This window comes from Callithrix jacchus, chromosome 17 (assembly GCF_049354715.1).
Source record: "Callithrix jacchus isolate 240 chromosome 17, calJac240_pri, whole genome shotgun sequence".
In the NCBI taxonomy this organism is placed as follows: domain Eukaryota; kingdom Metazoa; phylum Chordata; class Mammalia; order Primates; family Cebidae; genus Callithrix; species Callithrix jacchus.
This window is the reverse complement of record NC_133518.1, coordinates 58,666,558-58,688,171: the sequence shown is the minus strand read 5'-3', so window position 1 is coordinate 58,688,171 and position 21,614 is coordinate 58,666,558. Positions and strand designations below refer to the sequence as shown.

The following is a 21,614-nucleotide window of genomic DNA, read 5'->3' as shown; positions in this document are numbered from 1 at the left end:
CTTACACTTGCCAATGACCTCCAGCCAAAGACTACCAAGAACACAACTCCAGTTGAACAAATCTGGGATCCTTGACTTGCTGTAGCAATGGAGAACCATTTGGGAAACCATGGGGCATCTCAGTAAGAGGTATTAGAAAGAGCTTATCATTAGAATTAGGGTTTGACTAGGTGAGTTGGGGAAGAGTTCCAGGAAACAGGGCTGTGCTCTGGATTGGATAGTATCAGGAAGCGGAGTAATTCTATGATTGGGTCTCTTAATTCTTATCTATTACAGATGATAAGATGATTGGGGTGAAGCTAAAGCTGCCATTGTTTTTTTTAAAGTGGCAGTCAGTTATATCAGCCAGGATATGGGGATGTTTGGCCATTTTTGTTGTTTGGAATAATGCCCATGTTTTTGCCATGTTCAACCCTGACTACACAGTGGTCTTGTTTTTGTTTTGGTCCACCACGGTCACAGAGTGGCCTTGTCCAGTGTCGGTGTTTATGTTCAGCAAAACCCCACAGCCCAGCTATGTGTGCCAGGACAGTTTCCAGCTGTTAGGGTCTGGTTTTCTCTTTCTCACACTTGTAAAATGTGAAAAGCAAAACTTCTGGAAATTCTCAATGCTCAAGATTGGGATGACTTTTAAACAGAATATATCCCAGTATTCCTAAGGCATTATGATGCCCCAGGCAAATTTACTAAGCAATAATGTAATTTGAAGCGGGAAATAGTTCAAAGGGTCATTGCGTTCATCTCCTTGCCTCCAGGGTTGATTTCTACATCTTAAAAGTATCTCATCTAAAAATTACACAGTTTCTACTGGCAGGTCTGTCACCATAATAGGGAATCCCAAATTCTGCCTCATTAAATTATAAGGTAATTTCTTCTTCCTTTCTCTGTGGAGATAGATGACAATGAGCAAATACCCTCTTCATGGTGACACTGTAAAACATATAAAACCTTTGCTTTCTCTTCTCTGGAAAAAGTTGCCTCTTTTCACAAGGGAGCTATTTTGCCTCTCAAATTGATCTGTATCTCTCCATCTGCTGCCACCACCTTAGTGTAAGCCCCTATCATTTATTATCTGGGGCACTAAAGTAGCTTCCTAAGTGGTCTCCCCAGTCCCTTCTGGAGGTGCTGCTCACCCTCTTCCACACTGTTGCCAGAGTAATATCTCAGTTCATTTCACTAATGTGCATAAATTGTCCCAATTTCCCAAAAGGCAAATCTAAACTCCTTAATCTCACCCAGAAGGTCCTGCCTTCCTGATCTTCTACCAGTCACCTTCTCCAACACTGATCCCTCTCTGCACTCTAGCCACACCAAACATCTTTTAATTCTGGGAAACCCACATTCCTTCAACCTCAAGGCTTCAGCCATGTTGTCCTCCTTCCTGGAATGTGGTTTCCTTTCTACTTTATCCAACTGATTTCTCCACATCTTCCAATCTCAGTTTAAACATCCTGACAACTGCCCCTAGATTTGCACAGGTTCCCCTTACTAGATGCATTCTTAGCATCCTGTACTTCATCTACCATGCATTACAGTCACAATTAACTAACTGACATGTGAGTTGCTTGTCTCCAAAAGGCAGAGACAACCCCTATCTCAATCAAGGCCAGCTATGGGAGTGATTTCATTAGGTAGGCACTCAATAAACATCTGCTAAACAAATGACCAAATGCATTTAATAATCTATGGCCTGGGCCCTCTTCAATTTCTACACATTATCCTTAAAACTAGAAATATTTAAAAGTGGCCTAACATTCTGAATACAGCAGTGGAATTTTATCCAGAACCCCATAAGTCCCATTTACAATAGAAATAATAACGCCACTTCATGGTACTGGGTGAACTGACATATTGATTTACATCACCAGTTCATTTCACCAATCACTCAAGATAATATGGTAACTTACATTATTATGGATCATAATTCAGGTTATTGTGCCCAAGCCCTGACTTACAGTAAAGTCCCTTTCTTAGGATCCTCTACTCCTTATTTATTAACTATATTAACAAAGTATTATAATCAATATTCTTCATTATTATACAAAGTTCTTTTCATATGTAATTAATTAAATAAATAAATTATTGAAAATTATTATCACCATTTTACAGATGAGAAACTGAGGCTACACAGCTAGATGAAGCTAGGATTCAAATCCAGACTTTCTGATGCCAAGTCTGTTGCATTAAAATAAGCCTCTAGAAACCAGGGGTCTTCCTAGTTGGTGATGGAAGATCCTGATACCCACTTAAGTCTGGCATCAGACTAATGCTTCCTGAGGCTGGACATCTTCCTGTAACCCAGCAGAAAAGTGATGATCTGCTGGGTTACACTGTCTTTGAAGAAGACAAGTAATGGGCAGCAAATAATAGAGAAATATTGATGGGAAGGACTCTACAGAAAGGTTTAGAAAGAAAATTCAACTTCAGTCAGGTAAGGAGCTAGATTGTAAAGGTCCTTGAATGCCTAAGTACATGTTTCCTAAACTTAAATTATTTGTGTAAACCCATCACACTGATAAACTACCTTTAATATATATTTTTAATTGATTCACTTTTTTTGCTGAAATAAATTTATTTCAAAAGGAAATCTATATCATCACTCTTATATCACTATAAATACTGGTTGTATTTTTCAAATACACAATCGACTCAAAATTTAAAAATATGCTTTCAACTGGGCGTGGTGGCTCACGCCTGTAATCCCAGCACTTTGGGAGCCCAAGGCAGCTGGATTACAAGGTCAGGAGTTTTAGACCAGCCTGACCAACATGGTGAAATCCAGTTGCTACCAAAAATACAAAAAATTAGCCAGGTGTGGTGGTGCATGCCTGTAATCCCAGCTACTCAGGAGGCTGACAGAGGAGAACTGCTTGAACCCAGGAGGGGGAGGTCGCAGTGAGCTGAGATTACGCCACTGCACTCCAGCCTGGGCAACAGAGTGAGACTCAAAAAAAAAAAAAATGCTTTCCAGCACTACCTAACATCACCTCACACTCCAGCCTGGGCAACAGAGTGAGACTCAAAAAAAAAAAAAAAATGCTTTCCAGTACTACCTATGATCACCTCACATACCAACAGTGGTATGCTGGACACACCTTGGTAAACACCAACCCAAATACTTGTAATTAGTAAATGCATGACTCTCCAAAGTAACAAGGTCGTACCTTCTCCTTTATTCTTCTCCCTGGCACAACCTCCCCCATTCAACCTTCTTAAAAGAGCTTTATGTACTCACTTTCTCCAATTCCTTTCCTCCTATCTTCTCTTGAACCCACTTCAACCTGACGTTTACCCCTACCACTCCACCACCTGGCTTCTAAGACACTGCTTTTCATCAGTTTCTCCTGGACACACTTCAACTTTCTTCACTGGTTTCTCCTTTCTCCTCAATCTCTTAATGTTGATGAGCCCACCAACTTAATGCTGGTGACCTGAAGCTTCTTCCTTTCTCTGTCCATACTCATTCCCTTGCTTATCTGCTTCATTCATATGACCTTAATTTGTTAAATACAGTTAATTAGCCATTCCCAAAGACTTCCTCACATTTGTACATGGTAAGCCTTTAGACATTTAAATGATTTGATGAAATATCAAAGCATTAATAAATTAAAACTTATTTAAAGTTACGGCATCATGATAAAGGACACAGGCCCTGGAATCAGACTTACACCAAACCTTGAACCTGGCTTCATGCTTACTAGATTCACCACATTACACCTCAATTTCTTCAACTGATAAAATAGGTTTAATAACATTGCCAACTTTATAAGCTTTATCATGAGGGTAAAATGATAACTCATAAAATATTCATATAAAGCACCGGCATTTGCTGGCACAAAGTATGCCCTCATTCAGTGTTAGCCATTATAATTCAATTAAATGTTCCTATGTCTCGCTATGCTAAGAGAAATGGGAGCCACTTAAAAAAAAACAAAAAACAAAAAAAACTGTAGGACATGAACGTTACCATACAATAAATAATAGCCTTATGAAAGCAATACATATGCATATTTCTGAAAAATACAAATGAATCATAAAAACAGCATAAAGTGCTATCTATTCTTTGAAGTCTTCTGCCCACTTTATGAATGTACAAACTCGCCAAAGCCTGTTCCTATTGAGCTGAAAAAAGTACTAAACTAATAAAAGCAGATGTCAAAAAAATGAAACATTTTGATGCTTCTCTGTATTTCAGTTCTGACGATTTTGGTCACCAAATCACTAATTTTTGTATTGCTATTCAAGTTAATCCACACTACAATCTATGATAACTACTGTATGAAACTTTCTCAAAAAATATTTTTTAGAATATTAATTCGAGAGAGGAGACAAATTAATATATTTTTTGACTGCCAAATAAACAGAGAAGAGTTTTATTTAATTTTTTCTTTAAAAACCGTAAGGAGATCATGAGAGAACATAAACCAGAAAGAAAAAATAAAAATACAAAATTATTATAATAATAAAAACTAAGGACAGGTCTAAGTATACTGGTTCATGCCTATAATCTCAGCACTTTGGGAGGCCAAGGCAGGAGAGTGGTTTGAGCCCAAAAATTTGAGACAAGCCCAGGCAACATAACAAGACCGTCTCTACAGAATTTTTTTTATTATTATCTGGACATAGCAATGCATGCCTATGGTCCCAGCTACTCAAGAGGCTGAGGTGGTAGGATCACTTGAGCCCGAGAAGTTAAGGCTCTATGCGCCATGATTGCGCCACTACACTCCAGCCCGGGCAGCAGAGTGAGAAACCCTGTCAGAAGAAAAGAACAACTAAGGAGAAATCAAAAAGAAAGAGAAGGTATCAAGTCAGTGCAGAACTTCAGCTCCAAAGTAAAAATCAAAGTCAGTAAAATCTGCATAGAGTAATAAATATTAGGCACAAGGCAGTTAAAGATTAAAAATTAGCAGTTTTACTGGGATTTTAGGAACTTGCAGGGGAGAATGTGAGTGTTCATTATATATATATATATATACACACACCTTTTTGTGTGTTTGTGACAGCGTCTCACCCTATCGCCCAGGCTGGAGTGCAGTGGTGTGATCTCGGCTCACTGCAACCTCTGCCTCCCAGGTTCAAGCGATACTCCTGCTTCAGTTTCCTGAGTAGCTGGGATTACAGGCGTGTGTCAACATGCCTGGCTAACTTCTTGTTCTTTAGTAGAGATGGGGTTTTCACCATGTTGGCCAGGCTGGTCTCGAACCCCAGACCTAACAATCCACCCACCTCGGCCTCCCAAAGTGTTGGGATTACAAGCATGAGCCACCACACCCGGGCTCATTATATTTTAAGTACATCATAAAGCTGAAATTAACAAAAGTAGAAATAACATGCATTCACATTTTGAAAAACCCTGAAAGTAATGCAGCTACAAATATTCACTATTTGAGAGCAAGAGTTTTAAGAAGTTAAAATGATTTTAATTATGCCATAACCATTCTAATATCTATTAATTAAACAAGGAATTTTGACTACTTGGGTCCCCTTTCATAGGTTCTTCTCAGTTTATCAGCTAGATGACGTGTTCCTATACAACTTTGCTGATATAATTCAACCATGGATTATCTCTGAATGAGGCTGGGTACTACTGTGTTATAATAAAAGGGAGAAATAGCAGACTATAGTCTAGTTGTTAATAGCATGGACTTTGGAGCCAGGCTTCCTGGGTTCAAACTTCAATTCACACGTACTCTTTGAAATATACACATTTGTTCAAAAAGGAATATGTGCACTCTTCCTGGCAACAGTTGTAGTTTCCACAATATTTTAAAAGAGCTGTTGATTCCAACAGGAATTCAGTTCCCTAAAATCAGAGGCAGTAGTACATTTTGGTACATACAAGTTACTCATGCTAGGACTCTGGTGGTATTTTCCCTCATCGCCCCTAAATTCAGCCATTTCTATTATTGATTATTGAAGGCTTTAATAATAAAGACCTGATTTGAAGTCTGACTCATTCTTAAAAGCGGAACAGGCAAGACACACCTTAAAAAGTCAGAATCTCCAAGCCTTTGGTCAGGGCCAGCTATATAATCTGTGTAGGCCAATGTGAAATGAAAATATGACGCTCCTTGTCCCAAATGCAAGACAAATACCTTCAGCTTACCGGTAAGTAGAGAAGGACTGAAAAGAAAAGGAATTGTGGAATGTCTTATCTTTCCTTTTCCTCTCATGCCATCACTTTTAGTGTAAGTGGTTAGAAAATACAATAAGGTGGTTGGGCATGGTGGCTCAGCCTGTAATCCCGGTTTGGGAGGCTAAGGTGGGTGGATCACTTGAGTTCAGAAGTTTGAGACCAGCCTGGGCAACATGGGGAAACCCTGTCTCTACAAAAAATACAAAAATTAGCAGGGTGTGGTGGTGGATGCCTGTAATCCCAGCTGCCTGGGAGGCTGAGGCAGGAGAACTGCTTGAACCTGGGAAGTGGAGGTTGCAGTGAGCTGAGATCGCACCACCACTCCAGCCTGGGAGCAAGACACCGTCTCAAAGAACATAATAATTTCAAGATGGCAAGTGTGAGCCTTTCTGAGCACTTTGCACTTAGGTCTCTAAGTACAAAATAAGTGTTTCATGGAAGCCATTTAGTGAGCATCCTGAAGACTGTAAGACATAGGGCAGCAGGAAACCGTGACAGACACAAACATTGCATGAATTACATTTGCTCACAAGATTGCTCCATTATCTCATCAGACATCACTTACAAAACCTACGTTCAAATATCAACCACTAAGCATTTCAAGATGGCAACAGCAGAGCATTAAACCAAATTCACAACGCTTCTAAGAGCACTGGTTGCCTGCTCATGAAGCTGGCCTTACTCTCTGCTCACTTTCACTTCATACTCTCTGACCTCAAACAAAAAAACCCTCTGCCCATTCTCACTAGAGTGGGCATGTGCTAGTTACCTTTAAAAAAGAACAGGTTGGGTTCACACCTGTAATCCCAGCACTTTGGAAGGCCGAGGCGGGTGGATCACGAGGTCAGGAGTTCAAGGTCAACCTGGCCAAGATGGTGAAACCCCGTCTCTACTAAAAAATACAAAAATTATCCCGGCATAGTGGCAGGCGCCAATAATCCCAGCTACTCGGGAGGCTGAGGTAAGAAAGTATAAAGCAGGTACTAAGGGGCTTTAGGGGAAGATAAGTCTTCCTCTACAGTGAGAACTTCAGTATACACAGGAGTAAGTCCAGCCAAGGGAAAGAATGTTCTTGACAAAACAGCATTAGCAAAAGTAGTAGGAATTTTAAGGCAATTAAAGAAAATGTACAAGTGGTATAACCAGAAATCATGGTGCTCTATGAGGATAAAATATCTTAAAGGAGTTTGGACTGCACCTTAAATGCAATAAGGAGCCACTGGGAAGTTTCCTATTTGATACTTGCTTTGTAAAAATATTACTCTATGAAGAATATAGAGAGTGGAGTCTGCAGTCAGAGTGGGTACTAGTGGAATTTAGGGAATGAAATTAGGTTGGACGCTGGATTAGTGGGGAAAAGTGGGCGTGAGAAAAACTTAAGTTTAGAGGACAGTGTGACTGACCGGACGGGCGGGGAAAGGTTAAGAGAGGATAAAGATCATTAAGGATGATTTATCAGGCTTCTGGTCGGTTACCTGGATGGATGTTGGTGCCATTTCCCGAGAAGAGTGTTAAAGAGCCAGAGGTATACGGCAAAGAGAAAGAACATGAAGGTAAATTTCAGATATCTAAAGTTTCCCTAATAATACCTCTTTAACCCAGAATTTGCTCCCTGTTTGGCTTTTAACTTCCCTAGAAGCTGCCTCCGTGTTGCAAAGCTGGCTGACTGCTTAAACGGGCAACCAAAGAGATTCTTCTCACAAGAGGGAGCCTTTGAGCACAACCCGGGACATTGGAAGCTGTCAGGCTGAAGAAAACAAGAAGCTTTGGACTACCTAACACACCCCGCCTTAAAGGTCCCGGAGCGACTCCACCCTTAAAAGCCCCGCGTCTACGAATAAAAAATCCCGGCGCGTTGCGGATTGCGGGTTGCGGGTTGCGGGCTCCGCCCCCGGGAGAAGCTGGGGGCCGGTGGGTGCCCGGATGTGGACGTGAGCGAGTGTGCGTCACGTGACGTCGCCTGATCTGACGGGGCTCTGCCTGCGCAGGTGGTGTTGGGTGCGTCAACCAACCAATGGATGAGCGAGGCGGAGAATTTCGAATGTGGCGGCGGAAGTTGCAGGCGACTGGAGACGGTGCTGCGGCCCTGTAGGGCCCAGCGCGCCGGGCTCGTGCGTGGCGGCAGAACCTTGAAAAGCCTTGAAATGTTAGGAGGAGGAAGATAGCTGTGGCAGAAGTAGTCACCAAGGTATCGTTGTGGACACGCCTGCGGCAGGAGGCTCGCCGGGCCCATATCCGCCAGCCCCACCTCCCCTCGGCTTTTCCGGAGTCCCTGAAAGAGTAGGACGTAGTTTTTAAGGTGTGAGGCTAGGGCGTAGTGATGATCCCTGTTTGACTTCCCTTCGGTTCTCAGTATCGTTCTAAATTCGGTGGCCGAAAGCGTGGGCTGTGGAGTCCCACTGACCGCGCGCTTTTTGCCGTTCAGCCACTCGATCTGCGTTTTCAGATGTTCCGGCTTCTATGTTAAGTAAATGGAGATCCTAACTTCCTGCTTTTCAGAATTGTGTAGATTAAGTGATGTGCAAAGCTTTTTACAGTAGTTAAAAGTCTGCTCAACCTAAAGACACAAGAAAATTGACAGCAGTTCTTTGTGCAGCGTTTTAAGGTTGACGTCCTTCCTAGTCCAGGCCATTATCTTCCTCAGTTGCCCTGGAGAGGCCGGCACTGACTAGTGTCCTACTTGGCTGTCTTCGCAGCAGGACTAATTTGAGATCAAATATGCTAGGTTTTTTTTTAATCCAGAACGCTTACGGGAGTACTGTACAGATTGAGACCGTCACCTCGCACTGTAGCCTTTCTTTGCTTTCATTCTGTCTTCCCCACCCCCTGCTATCACCTTCGCCTTAAACAGGATATAAAACTTTTATTATGGAAAGTTTCTTTTGTGATTTTAACTTGATTAAAAGTAATAACTAAAACTTTTTAGGTAAAGGCTTTGCCTTTAAAATAAACTAAATCAGTAACTTAATCTTTATGACTCTCAAACATCTCCAATTCTAACTGAATTGTGTGAAATAACCTTACCATTAGTGCTTTTAAAAATAGATGCCCTAGCTCTGCTAAGAACCTCCCAGTATGTATTGTATATACCTTGGTAGAAAGAAAGCCCTTAAGTGGTATCTACAGTATCTATATTTAAGATTCCAGACACTGCATAAAGGAAAATAAGGCCTGGAGAAAATACTCAAGAGAGTGTAAGGTTTAGGAAGATATCCTTTATGGTGAAATTGTATGCATAGATTATTATTGGAAACAAGTCTTTTTCTTTCTTTTTTTTTTTTTTTTTTTTTTTTTGCAATTCTGAGATCTGCAAAGTGCAATCTATAGTAAAAGATGTTTGTGAAAAGTAGTTTGACATGTTTAGTAGCATGCTAAAGCCTACCTGATTTGCAGCATTGAAAGATTATACACATATACTTATATACTCAATAGTATATTCCCCTGTCAGTTTTGCTACGTTTGACTGTATGTAGAACAATATTTAATGTCATCTTTGCTATGTTCATAATTTATTGGGAGTAAAGAGCCCTAAACTTTAGCCATACTTTTAGAATGCTAGATTGTTCCTCTGCCCAAGTTCCTGCTCTTTCCAGCTCTGTAATTGTTACAATAGCCTATTAAAATTGTATGCAGTGCTACATAGTTTAAACCTCAGAGGATCACCTTGACTTTCTTGGGAGTGTGTGAATATCATAAGTGATATTTGGGTTAAAAGAGTATGGGAGAATAATTGAATGGCCTAATCTGATGACTTAATCATTAGAGACGAGCTGGAAAACAAAACCCAAATATGTGATTGCCTCTGAACTAATGCTGTAAGCCTAAGCACTAAAAGTTGGTCCTAAACATTTTCTATAAAAAGCATAAATAATAATGGCACAAATAGAATAATAAGCATTTTCAGCAGCATTTCAGTTGCATATACCCTATAGTGAGTATTTGTTAAAAGAATGAATAAGTGACTATTGTGGAATCTTTGGGTTGGAAATCTATATTCAATAAAGCTTTACTATAAAGTGCCTGAGATGACATCAAAAATATTAATGAGATTTTAAAGGTCCAAAATTTATTATCAAGTTAGCTAACTACTTTTAGCTAATTCTGCAGTTTATTTAATGCATTCTTTATGAACAGTCTGTGTTTTTTAAGTTTTATATTTGATATATTCTCTCTGATAAAAATTATTTTTTATTGTCTAGGCAGAATATGGCCAAGGAAAGGTGCCTGAAAAAGTCCTTTCAAGATAGTCTTGAAGACATAAAGAAGAGAATGAAAGAGAAAAGGAATAAAAACTTGGCAGAGATTGGCAAACGCAGGTCTTTTACAGTTGCACCATGCCAAGCAATCAGTAAGAGATTTTTATGTTGTTCTTTTATATCACTTTTAAAGTTTAGATTTAATAACTGATAAATTTTTTATCCACTTTTAGCCAGCACTTCTACATTGCTGAAAAATTACCAGGACAACAACAAAATGTTAGTTTTAGCTTTGGAAAATGAAAAAGCCAAAGTGAGAGAAGCCCAAGATACCATCCTACAGCTGAGAAAAGAATGTTACTATCTCACATGTCAGCTATATGCATTGAAAGGAAAACTTACATCGCAACAAACAAAAGAACCTGCTCAGGTATTTTCCTTACTGAGGCCAAATTTCTTAGTTTGGTTAAGCCATGAATTTATAGCTTAGATCAATTATGTTATTGAAATGAATTACTGATAGCTCAATTATGCATGAATTGTTTAAAACGTCCTTCTTTAGTGCTGCAGCATTGCTATTGCATTTGCCCAGTTAAGAAAGCTTCAAGCATATAGGTGTTTGAGGCCTGTTCCTGCCTAATATGGTTCTTAAAGCAGGTAGCAAGACAGGATGCAGAAGTAGTTTAGCCTTTTGCATTGCTGGTCCATTTGTTCAACTAAGTGAGTCAAAGTTTCTTAGTTTTTTTGCTATATCCAGTGGGGTTTTATAAGAACTACCTTTGTTTGGGTCATAGGGAGTATTTTTTTTTTTTTTTTTTTTTTTTGAGATGGAGTTTCACTTTTGTTACCCAGGCTGGAGTGCAATGGCACGATCTAGGCTCACCGCAACCTCCGCCTCCTGAGTTCAGGCAATTCTCCTATCTCAGCCTCCTCAGTAGCTGGGATTACAGGCACGCACCACCATGCCCAGCTAATTTTTTGTATTTTTCGTAGAGACGGGGTTTCACCATGTTGACCAGGATGGTCTCGATCTCTTGACCTCATGATCCACCCTCCTCAGCCTCCCAAAGTGCTGGGATTACAGGCATGAGCCACCGCACCCGGTCCATAGGGAATATTTTTAAGTGCTTTCTGGAGAATCGTTTTTACCTACTTGTTGGCTAAATAGAGAAGACTATAATTCCCAGACAAGTAATGTCATAAACATTTTGCTGATCAAATTTTTAATCTGATTCTCTTTGTGTCTAAGATTGTAAAGAAGGTGTTCAAGTATGGTCCTGCTAGTCAACATATAACAGATAGGGAGAAAGTTTGCTTTAGGAGATTCTTTGTCTCTCACTGTACCGTTGTGTATCATTGTGTACACAATAATGTGTATCATTACTTACGAAAAAAGTAATGACGAGCTAGTTTATTTTTCCCTTTTCCCAGAAGCCACTGCTAGGGAAATGGGGCAGAGAAAGAATAAAAGCAGTGGCGAGTGTCAGATGTTAACAGAGCATTTAATTTCTTCCCAGTGGCCACTGGTTCGCTGTGCCAGTGAAAACAGTTGAGTTGGCACTTAGGCCGAAAGGTCAGATAAGAAAGCAAGAATATAATGATTAGGGTAGGGATATGGGGGTGCAGTGGGTAGGGATATAGGAAGAGGTGAGGGGGTGGGAGGAAGTGGGGGGTGGGAGGAGGAGGGGGTATGGGAGGAGGTGGGTAGGTACTTGAGAATGGAATTAAAGTCACTTCTCCATTGACAGGAGAAGTCACTGAAAGAGTTCTTGCTTCCCTATTGATTCCTTTTTTTTCCTCCGTGTGATTTAGATACATGTAATATATACATATGCACACAGATAGGCAATAAGTACATATATGGTGTATTTGAAAACTGCCTCTATAAAAATTAGGTATGTTTTCTTTACCTTCATGGGAGGGTTAGTTTTTTTTTTTTTTTTTTTCTTTTTGAGACAGAGTCTTGCTCTGTCACCCAAGAGTACAGTGGCACAATCTCAGTTTACTGCAGCCTCCACTGCCCTGGTTCAAGCGATTCTCTGCCTCAGCCTCCCAAGTAGCTGGGATTACAGCTGTGTGCCACCACAACTGGCTAATTTTTATTTTTTTAGTAGAGACGGGGTTTTGCCATGTTGGTCAGGTGTCTCAAACTCCTGGCCTCAAGTGATCCACCCAACTCAGCCTCCCAAAGTGCTGGGATTACAGGCATGAGCCACCATGCCTGGCTTAGAGTTATTTTTTTTTTTTTTCTTTCCAGAATATAATGTTTTCTAATTTTTTCTTTTCCTTGTTCAGTCAACTAGTAGGAATTGTTTCCCTCCAAAGGCATTTGGTTGTTTAACCTCCAAATTCAGTGGTTACTTCTCTTTCTTCTTGATCTTCCAGTAATAATATACAAAACAGGGACCATTTTTTCCTTGAAATACTTTGATCTCTTGGCTTTCATGATATTATGTTCCCCTGGTTTTTTTGCTGTTTTTCCGACTCTTCCATGTCAGTCTCTGCTGACTTCTTCCTCGGTCTACCTTTACATGTCAGTTGTTGGCCATGCACATTGGCTCATGCCTATAATCTGAGCACTTTAGGAGGCTGAGGTGGGAGGATCACTTGAGCCCAGGAGTTCAAGACCAGCCTGGGCAACACAGCAAGACTGCCATCATTACAAAATAAAAAATAAAAATTAGCCAGTTGTGGTGGCATGCACCTGTAGTCCCAGCTACTTGGGAGGCTGAGGTAGGAGGATTGCTGCGGCCCAGGAGTTCAAGGCCTCAGTGAGCTATGTTAGCACCACGGCACTTCAGCTTGGGTAACAAAGCAAGACTGTATTTCAAAAAATGAATGAATGCCAGTTGTTGCAGACTCATCTTATCCCCTGTTAGAGCTTTATGTACTGTCTGTCTGCTAATGCCATTCCAGTTTATAGTTCAAAATCTAAAAACGAACACATATACACACAGCCAGTATTTGATATCTCTACTTAAACATTTACGAGGGATCTCAAACATACCTTATACAAAGCGCCTCCCCCAAAGATACTGTATAATTTCTACCTTCCTTTATAAGTCTTACTCATCTCAGTGAAGTAGCCTTCCCATTTGTTTAGGCCAAAACCATAAGAGGCTTCCCTCTCCCTCATTGTTCCCACCTCCATCCCTTTTCAGTCCTTGAGCTTGACCTGTCATCTCAAGGCCTTCCACTGGGCTTCACCTCCATCGTCATGACTCTAATCTTAGCTGATATCATGTCTTGCCAGATTTGCTATGATGACCTCTTAACCCTTTCTACCCTCTTTCAATCCATGCTTCAAAGTGTACAGGCTGATCTTTTAAAATCTTAAATCATTTACTTCCTTTCTTAATATTAAGTACCTTCCCATCATCCTTAGACTAAAATCTAAACTCATGGTTCTCAAGGCCCCACATGTACCTCTCCTACTGTTCTCAGTAACTGTGTTCCAACCACAACAGCTTTTCTTTCCTAAATACAGCAAGATTTTTCTTACGTGTATTTGCTCTTTCCACTGCCTTCATTTCCTCCTGCTCTTTCAGTGGCTGGCTCCTTTGCAGTCTTCTGATTTATTTCAGATTCATTCTATTTAAAAGAGCAATCCAACCTGAGTTACTCTCTGTCACCTCACCCTGAGTATTTCCTTCATGGTACTTATTGCAATCTGAAATTTTGTACATATATCTTCTCATTAAAATTGTATTTCCTTGCACTAGATTGTAAGCTTTAAGAGGATAAGACTTATTTTGCTTTTGAGCTATTACAGTCTCGGTTCCTAGCACCACGCGTGGCACCATGATAGACTGTCAGTAAGTGCATATTGTTGAATAAATTAATGCCTTCTTATGCATACTTCAGTTATAACAGTGTTTTGTTTTAATACATTAACAGAACCAGGAAATACACTCTTCTGGAATGGACCCCAATAGTGATGACAGCTCCAGAAATTTATTTGTGAAAGATTTACCGTTAGTATCAAATTCTTTATTATGATTACTAAGAAAGATTTAACTCTGTGATTCATTTATAAAAGAAAATGTCCATCATGTCAACTTGTATATTTGTAGTCAGATGCTTTCTCTGTTAAGAATATATTTAAGAGAATTTGATATAATGAAATTCTGTCACATATAGCTAAGCTAAAACTTTTTTTCTGATCTTTCACTCCTTTCTTGATGCCTAAAAGAATCCTTACCAGAATTTTTAATTCAACTTCATACTTTCCTTCAGTCATGTTTTTCTATATACCATGTTCTTACTCTTAAGAAGGATTAGTTATTGAAATGAGGTATTTTGCCGGCGCTATGAATAGTCTGGTTCAGAAAATAAACAAATCATATTTAGCGCAGTTGTCACACACTCTTGCTGATCCAGTTCATTTTTCTAGACCCTATATGCCCTCTTCCCCTTCTCTTGGATCAAAGTACTTTATTTATTTATGAATTACTAAGATTTAATTATAAACAGTAAAATGAACAGATCTCAGTTACACAGTTTGATGAGTTTGACTAATGTATATATCTGTGGAACTAAAATTTCAATTAAGACATAGTGTTTTTACTATTAACATTGTGGGCCAGATAATTTGTTGTTGTAGAGAGCTGTCTGTGCATGGTGGGATGTTTAGCAGCATGCATTGCCTCCACCCAATGAATCCCAGTCACATCCCTCGGGAGAACCAAAAATGGCCAGATATTGCCACATGTTCCCTGGAGAGCATAGTAGCCCTTGGATGAGCACTACTGCCATAGACAGTTCTTTCATCTCTCTTTCAAGTCCACACCCTTCTCCAGAAATATCACTAAGATGATTTCTGTCTGTATAGATTACTTTTAATCAGTAGTTTTTAAACTGCTGGACTTTAAGATCTGACAAAAATCTTTATGTTGTGGGCAAAAGGTAAAATAAGGTAATCGAATTTGTAGAAGATTTCTAAGTAGTTATTAGTTACCACAGCCATTACCTAAATCTGTTTAATGTCTAGAATGGAAAATTCTCTGTAGAGAATAAAGAATACAATTACAATTAGAATGAAACTGCCAGAAATAGTGTTACAGTATAAAGAACACTTCATGTTTCATGAACCAAAGAACATTTTTAAAGAAAATGAACAATGTTAGCTTCAGAAGAGTTCAATAGTTAAGCACCACAAAAGCATGTATTACCAACAGGTAACAGCTCTGCTAATGACAAAGCAGGCTTCTAAAGAGTTGAGTAATCAAACTACATTTTTTAAACAGTAAATTAATTCTCATTGGCTGTTTCCTTAATTAAATGAAATTAAGTTATATAATATGTTTTCAGGTGGAACGATCCAACTTGATTGGTTAGTTCTTCAAGGAGTTGAATGTCATTTGTAACAAAACCTCCCTGTAAATCAACATAAGTGTTCTTTGGTTTTCTTTGATACAGAATAGATGTACTGATTTGAAATTGAATTACAAAATGATACTAAAGGAAAGAAAAATTGTAATTTAGGAAAATATTGAATTTGTTTTTATTACACAATTGTTAAATTTCTTCATCGGTATTTTCTAAGGCAAATTCCTCTTGAAGAAGCTGAACTTCCAGGACAAGGAGAATCATTTCAAATAGAAGGTAATTCAAGTGAAAACCTAAAAATATTGTTAAGGGCAATATAAGGTCTTTGAGAACAGATAATATAATTAAATTTTTCTAATTCTTTTTTTAAAACTTTTTAAATTTGTTCATCTGGTATTCTCAAAGCAAATCTGTTTATTTCACACAGAATAATAGAGTTTTAAAAATATATCTATTGTGTCAAATCTGTAATCTGAAACTTCGGCTATAACTATGGCAGCAGTTTACTGATTGCTACTACATGTCAAGCTCTGTTAGGCATTTTACATGCATAATCTCACTTAACCCACACTTAACTTGGGAATATAAGTACAGCTAGTCCCATTTTATAGGAACTCAAGGAGAAAAAGTACCTAACATGAAGAAGTCTACATGTTAGGAGCTAGGATTTAAAATCAAATTTGAACTCCAGAGCCATCCCCTTCTTATCTCTTTTAAATTGATACATCTGCCTTCTCAAATGTCAGTCTCCTCCACTTGAACTAAGCTTCAAAGAGGGGATAACATTTGAATAAGCCAAACCAAATACCCTCACTTTTGCTTAAAATACAGATTATATTTCTTATCTGAGAAGCTTTCTAGTTACCCAAATTTTACTTATTTTTCAAAGAAAAGTTTTGTCCCCTGGCCAGTCTATGGACCTGCCCAGGAGGTCCTACTTTTGTCCCACTTTGGAATATGAGGTTCTGCTTCTCTGAATCTGTACTCAGTGATACAGACTATTTATTCATTTTTTTTAAAACGAGCACATAAAAGCCTGTTATATTTTTAAAGATTATAAAGATTGAGTGTCCCTTATCAAAAATGCTTGGGACCAGAAGTGTTTTGGGTTTATTTTAAATTTTGGAATATTTGCATTATATCAGTTCATCATCCCTAATTTGAAAATCTGAAATCCAAAACCCTCCAGTTAGCATTTCCTTGGAGCATCATGACTGCACTGAAAAAGTTTTGGATTTCAGATTAGGGATACTGAACCTGTACAAGATTATTTTACATGTCACATATAAACTATCAGCTGATCAATGACAAGTAAATAGATGGTAATACTTAAGGTCACCAGATTTTTATTTACAAATTTTATAATGTAGAAAAACTACAGAATGACTTTTTGGTCATTGAGATTTTTACTTTGAATTCTAAAATTCTTGAAATTCAAATTTCCACAGTGTCAAATTATTTTTCTCATTTATTTTTTAAATTCTCAGACCAGATACCTACTATTCCTCAAGACACACTGGGATATGATTCAGGTGAAGCTAAGTCCACTGATAATATCTTACCTAGAACTGTATCTGTCCGTAGCAGTTTAAAAAAACATTGTAATAGTGTATGTCCGTTTGATAGCTTGGATGATTTTGGTTTTGAAACCAGTCATTTGGCGGGGAAGTCTTTTGAATTGGAAAGAGTTAGATTTTTAGACCCACTAGTAAAGGTGCACATACCTCAAAATGTACAACACAATGTTTGTCAATGGAACACAGACCAAGTTAACTTACCACCAAAGCTGATTCAGCCAGCAACATTTACTAAAACAAAAGAAGACTTTTTAGAATCTAAATCTGAACAAACTAAAAGTAAGCAAAGAGATGCACAAGAAAGAAAAGGAGAAGAGAAAAGAAAAGCTAACAGGAGAAAATCAAAACCTATGTCAAAATATAAAGAAAATAAAAGCAAAAATAAAAAAATTGTTTACAAAAAAAAAATGCACGAATCTGTCAGTTCCAATGATGCTTACAATTTCAATTTGAAAGAGGGTGTTCATCTTACTCCTTTCCGACAAAAAATGAGCAATGACTCTAACAGAGAAGAAAACAAGAATGAGTCTGAAGTGAGCATCTGTGAATCAAGTGGTTCAGAAGATGATTCTGATGACCTCTATCTGCCCACTTGCAAGTGCATTCAGAATCCCACCAGTGATTCAGATAGACCAGTCACCAGGCCTCGATCTAAAAGAGCACTGAAATACACTGATGAAAAAGAGACAGAGGGTTCTAAGCCAACAGAAACTCCTACAAGTAAGTGATCTACTTGTTTGCCTGCGTTTTTAATGTTTATGATAAATGATCACTACTGATGCTTATATACTATACTTACCATCTGTTTTTCAGGTGGAGGTTAGAGACTTACCATCTCTCTCTCTTTGGGAGAAGTTATGGTCTGATTAAATAGTTGGGGGCTGGGTGTGGAAATCACAGTTGTATTGCTCTGACCTAATTCAGAGATTACTTGTTACGGAGTCAGAATTTTTATTTTCAGTAAATGAGGACTCCCAAGGAGTCCAAAAAGTGGGACTTTTTTGTGGAGTTAGGTTGAATTAAAAAGTAGCTTTTATGCACTTACATGAAATATCTTCTTGAAAGTGAAATCATATTTGAATCCAGTGACTTATTTTAATGGTTTTGTTTTGTACTAAATTTGACAGGAACTATGATTTAAAATAATTTTCTAGTTAGTGAAGATGGCCTAATGAGAGCAAGAAACTATTTACTCAATTGATAGGCTTAGTGTTCTTTTGTATGACATCTCTAAAACTGGCTCAGAAAACAAAATAAAAAATCTTATTAGATCAAAAGTAGGCATAGTTCAGATGTTCATAATACAACCTACACCTATCCACAAAGATTCTCATTTGGCAATTTTAGTTAATACAAGTAAAACTAACATGTAGTCAAGTTGTATCGTTTTCAAAATATTGTCACATCATTTTATTTGATACTCAGAACAAATTCTGTGAAGTATAAGTGTTATGATGCTTATTTTGTTTGTAAGAAAATTAAAACCTTAAAAAGTGAACCAACTTTCTAAATTAGCCAGTTAGTGGTAGCAGGCAAGTATCTTTTGTTTTGATTTTTTTGAGACGGAGTCTTGCTCTATCGCCAGGCTAGAGTGCAGTGGCACAATCTCGGCTCACTGCAACCTCTGCCTCCTGGTTCAGGTGATTCCCCTGCCTCAGCCTCCCAAGTAGCTGGGGCTACAGGCATGCACCACCACACCTGGCTAATTTCTTTAACTTTTTGTAAAGACAGGGTGTCACTGTGTTGCCCAGGCTGGTCTCAAATTCCTAGGCTCAAGCAGTCCTTCTGCCTTGGCCTCTCAGAGTTCTGGGATTACAGATATGTGAGCCACCACACCCAGCCCATAAAAAAATACATTTTTAAAAGAAAAAATATATACTCTAAAATAGCATTACTCATATTTGATCCATAGACCTTTTCTTAGAATGCAGAATCTCAGGCCATACCCCATACCCTGAACTCAGAATCTGCATCTTTTTTTTTTTTTTTTTTTTTTTTTTGAGATGGAGTTTCACTCTTGTTGCCCAGGCTGGAGTGCAGTGGAGTGATCTCGGCTCACCACAACCTCCACCTCCCATGTTCAAGTGATTCTTCTGTCTTAACCTCCCAAGTAGCTGAGATTACAGGCATGTGCCACCATGCCCGGCTAATTTTGTATTTTTAGTAGAGATGGGGTTTCTCCATGTTGATCAGGCTGGTTTGCTGGTCTCGAACTCCCGACCTCAAGTGATCTGCCCACCTCGGCCCCCCAAAATGCTGGGATTATAGACATGAGCCACCGTGCCTGGCCAGTCTGCATCTTTTTAAGAAGTTCTCCAGTGGATTCATATACATATTAAAGTTTGAGAAGCATTTTTCTAGAATATAGCAGTTGATCTGATATTATTGTATAAGATGTATATCTCAAACTGAAAGTTGGAATAATTAATACAGTACAGTATACTTACGTGGCAACAAAAAGGACAGACTATAAAACGACACTGGAGCATATGGCTCTTGTGTACAATCATTTCACAGTTATAGTTTACCTTTTTGGAGATATAGTTTGCTTTGTGAAGCTATTTGAGGAGATTGTCTTGTAGTGTCCTTACTATGTGTTGGACACTTACCTCCCAAATAGGTATAGCTCCAAAGTATAAGTTGGATGTTTATGATGGGAAAAACACTGAGTAACTTTTTAACATGCTAGCTTTCCTCCTGCTTTACACAGAGGCTGTTATTTAGAATTCTCATTTATTTAGTAGAAGGAATTTTAGCGGCTTTATAAGACTAGGAAGACACTTGATAATAAACACTGGTACTGATAAAGAGAGAAGACTTTATTCTAAATAGCAAGGTGTGACTAAAATGAAATTCCATGGCTAAACTAACTCATTATGCCCAAGCTATCCTAGAATTTTACATTTTAGTAATGTGTTCTGTTCTATCAGTTCTTCATATCTATTATGATTACTGTTTCAACACTGTCTGAAAGGAAGAGAAAAAAATGACAAAGCTAAAAAAAAAAAAAGGTATTATTGGCTAGGCATGGTGGCACACACCTGTAATCCCATCTTCTTGGAAGGCTGAAGTTGGAGGATTGCTTGAACCTAGGAGGCACAGGTTGCAGTGAGCTGAGATCACATCATTGCACTTGAGCCTAGGCAACACAGTGAGAGCCCGTCTCAAAAAATAATTGTATTATTAAGTGCTGGATTTTGTATACAGTTAAAATATATAAAATGGAATACAATTTTAGTTCTTGTGGAGGGGTTTAGCCATATTCAGTAAAAATTGTTTTATAGGTATACCACCTGAAACTCACCAGTCACCTCATCTTAGCCTGAAGGATATCACCAATGTATCCTTGTATCCTGTCGTGAAAATCAGAAAGCTTTCTCTTTCTCCAAAAAAGAATATAGCAAGCCCAGCAGTGTCTTTACCTAAACGTAGGTGTACAGCCAGTGTGAACTATAAGGAGCCTACTCTCGTTTCGTAAGTATTTGGTTTGTGGGAACTCATTTTTAATGATACATGTGGAGGGACTACGGTTATTGGAGCTTTGTTCAAGAATGAGTTTTATCTGAAATATAAACATTTGATTTAAAAAAAACTGAAGTGAGAACATTTAAAATTGTTGTGTTTTAACTTGATACTGAAGAGTAAGTTAATATTAGGATTCTTATATTATGCCTGACGTCTCTTTTTACTCTTACAGGAAGCTGAGAAGAGGGGACCCTTTTACAGATTTGTGTTTCTTGAATTCTCCTATTTTCAAACAGAAAAAGGATTTGAGACGTTCTAAAAAAAGTATGAAACAAATGAAATGAAGGTTTTGTTGGATATTGTTTAAACTGAATCTACACTTCTTTCTATTGCTTCAAGAGAAGATCTGTAAGAGTACACAAACGGAGTAAGCTATGGCCATAGAATATTCTCTTAATAGTACCCTAGCTCATAAACATTTCTTCAGAACTGTGCTTCAAATGGGATGTTTTGTATTAAAACTTTAATAAAGTTAATTTATTTTTTCTTTTGAATATAAATAACTGAACTTAAGCATTATCATCATAAAAGATTTCTTATGGTGCCGAGCCTCTTAATTTTTCTTTATCCATCAATGAACATTTAAATTTGCATATCTTTGAAGAAACGTCTATTCAAATCCAATAGGTTGTTTTTTGTTGTGTTTTAATTCTGTATATATATTAGATATTAGTCCCTTATCAGATATGATTTCCAAATGTCCTCCTCCATTCTGTGGGTTGCCTTTTTACTGTCGATAATGTCCTTTGATGTACAATAGTTCTGAAACTTGAACCCAATTTGTCTATTTTTTTCTTTTGTTGCCTGTGCTGTTGGTGTCACATCCAATAAATCATTTTCAAATAAAAA

At 38.3% G+C, this 21,614-nt stretch overlaps 1 protein-coding gene across 6 annotated transcripts; it reads left to right on the top strand.

Annotated features, from left to right (window-relative positions):
• The first annotated feature begins 7,588 nt into the window (after positions 1–7,588).
• On the top strand, positions 7,589–21,614 carry SGO1 (shugoshin 1). 6 transcript variants are annotated; one of them, XM_008983899.6, is made up of 9 exons: positions 8,169–8,327; positions 10,339–10,487; positions 10,569–10,765; positions 14,233–14,309; positions 15,881–15,939; positions 17,151–17,195; positions 17,697–17,960; positions 20,525–20,714; positions 20,938–21,614. In XM_008983899.6, the coding sequence occupies exons 2-9, from the start codon at positions 10,346–10,348 to the stop codon at positions 21,047–21,049; spliced, it is 1,086 nt and encodes a 361-aa protein (XP_008982147.3). In that variant the 5' UTR covers positions 8,169–8,327; positions 10,339–10,345; the 3' UTR covers positions 21,050–21,614. The 6 variants fall into 6 exon arrangements, with proteins under 6 accessions (XP_078210523.1, XP_008982147.3, XP_008982148.3 ...); XM_078354397.1 differs by lacking the exon at positions 8,169–8,327 and adding an exon at positions 7,589–7,692 and having other exon boundaries at positions 17,151–17,960; XM_008983900.6 differs by lacking the exon at positions 17,151–17,195.

What these genes read in the sequence shown, in the direction of transcription:
- SGO1 (XM_078354397.1), top strand. Translation starts at nt 10,346, where the DNA reads ATGGCCAAGGAAAGGTGCCTGAAAAAGTCCTTTCAAGATAGTCTTGAA. An exon ending in TGCACCATGCCAAGCAATCA is followed by an intron (nt 10,488 to 10,568) that starts GTAAGAGATTTT and finishes ATCCACTTTTAG; the next exon opens with CCAGCACTTCTACATTGCTG. An exon ending in TTATTTGTGAAAGATTTACC is followed by an intron (nt 14,310 to 15,880) that starts GTTAGTATCAAA and finishes GTATTTTCTAAG; the next exon opens with GCAAATTCCTCTTGAAGAAG.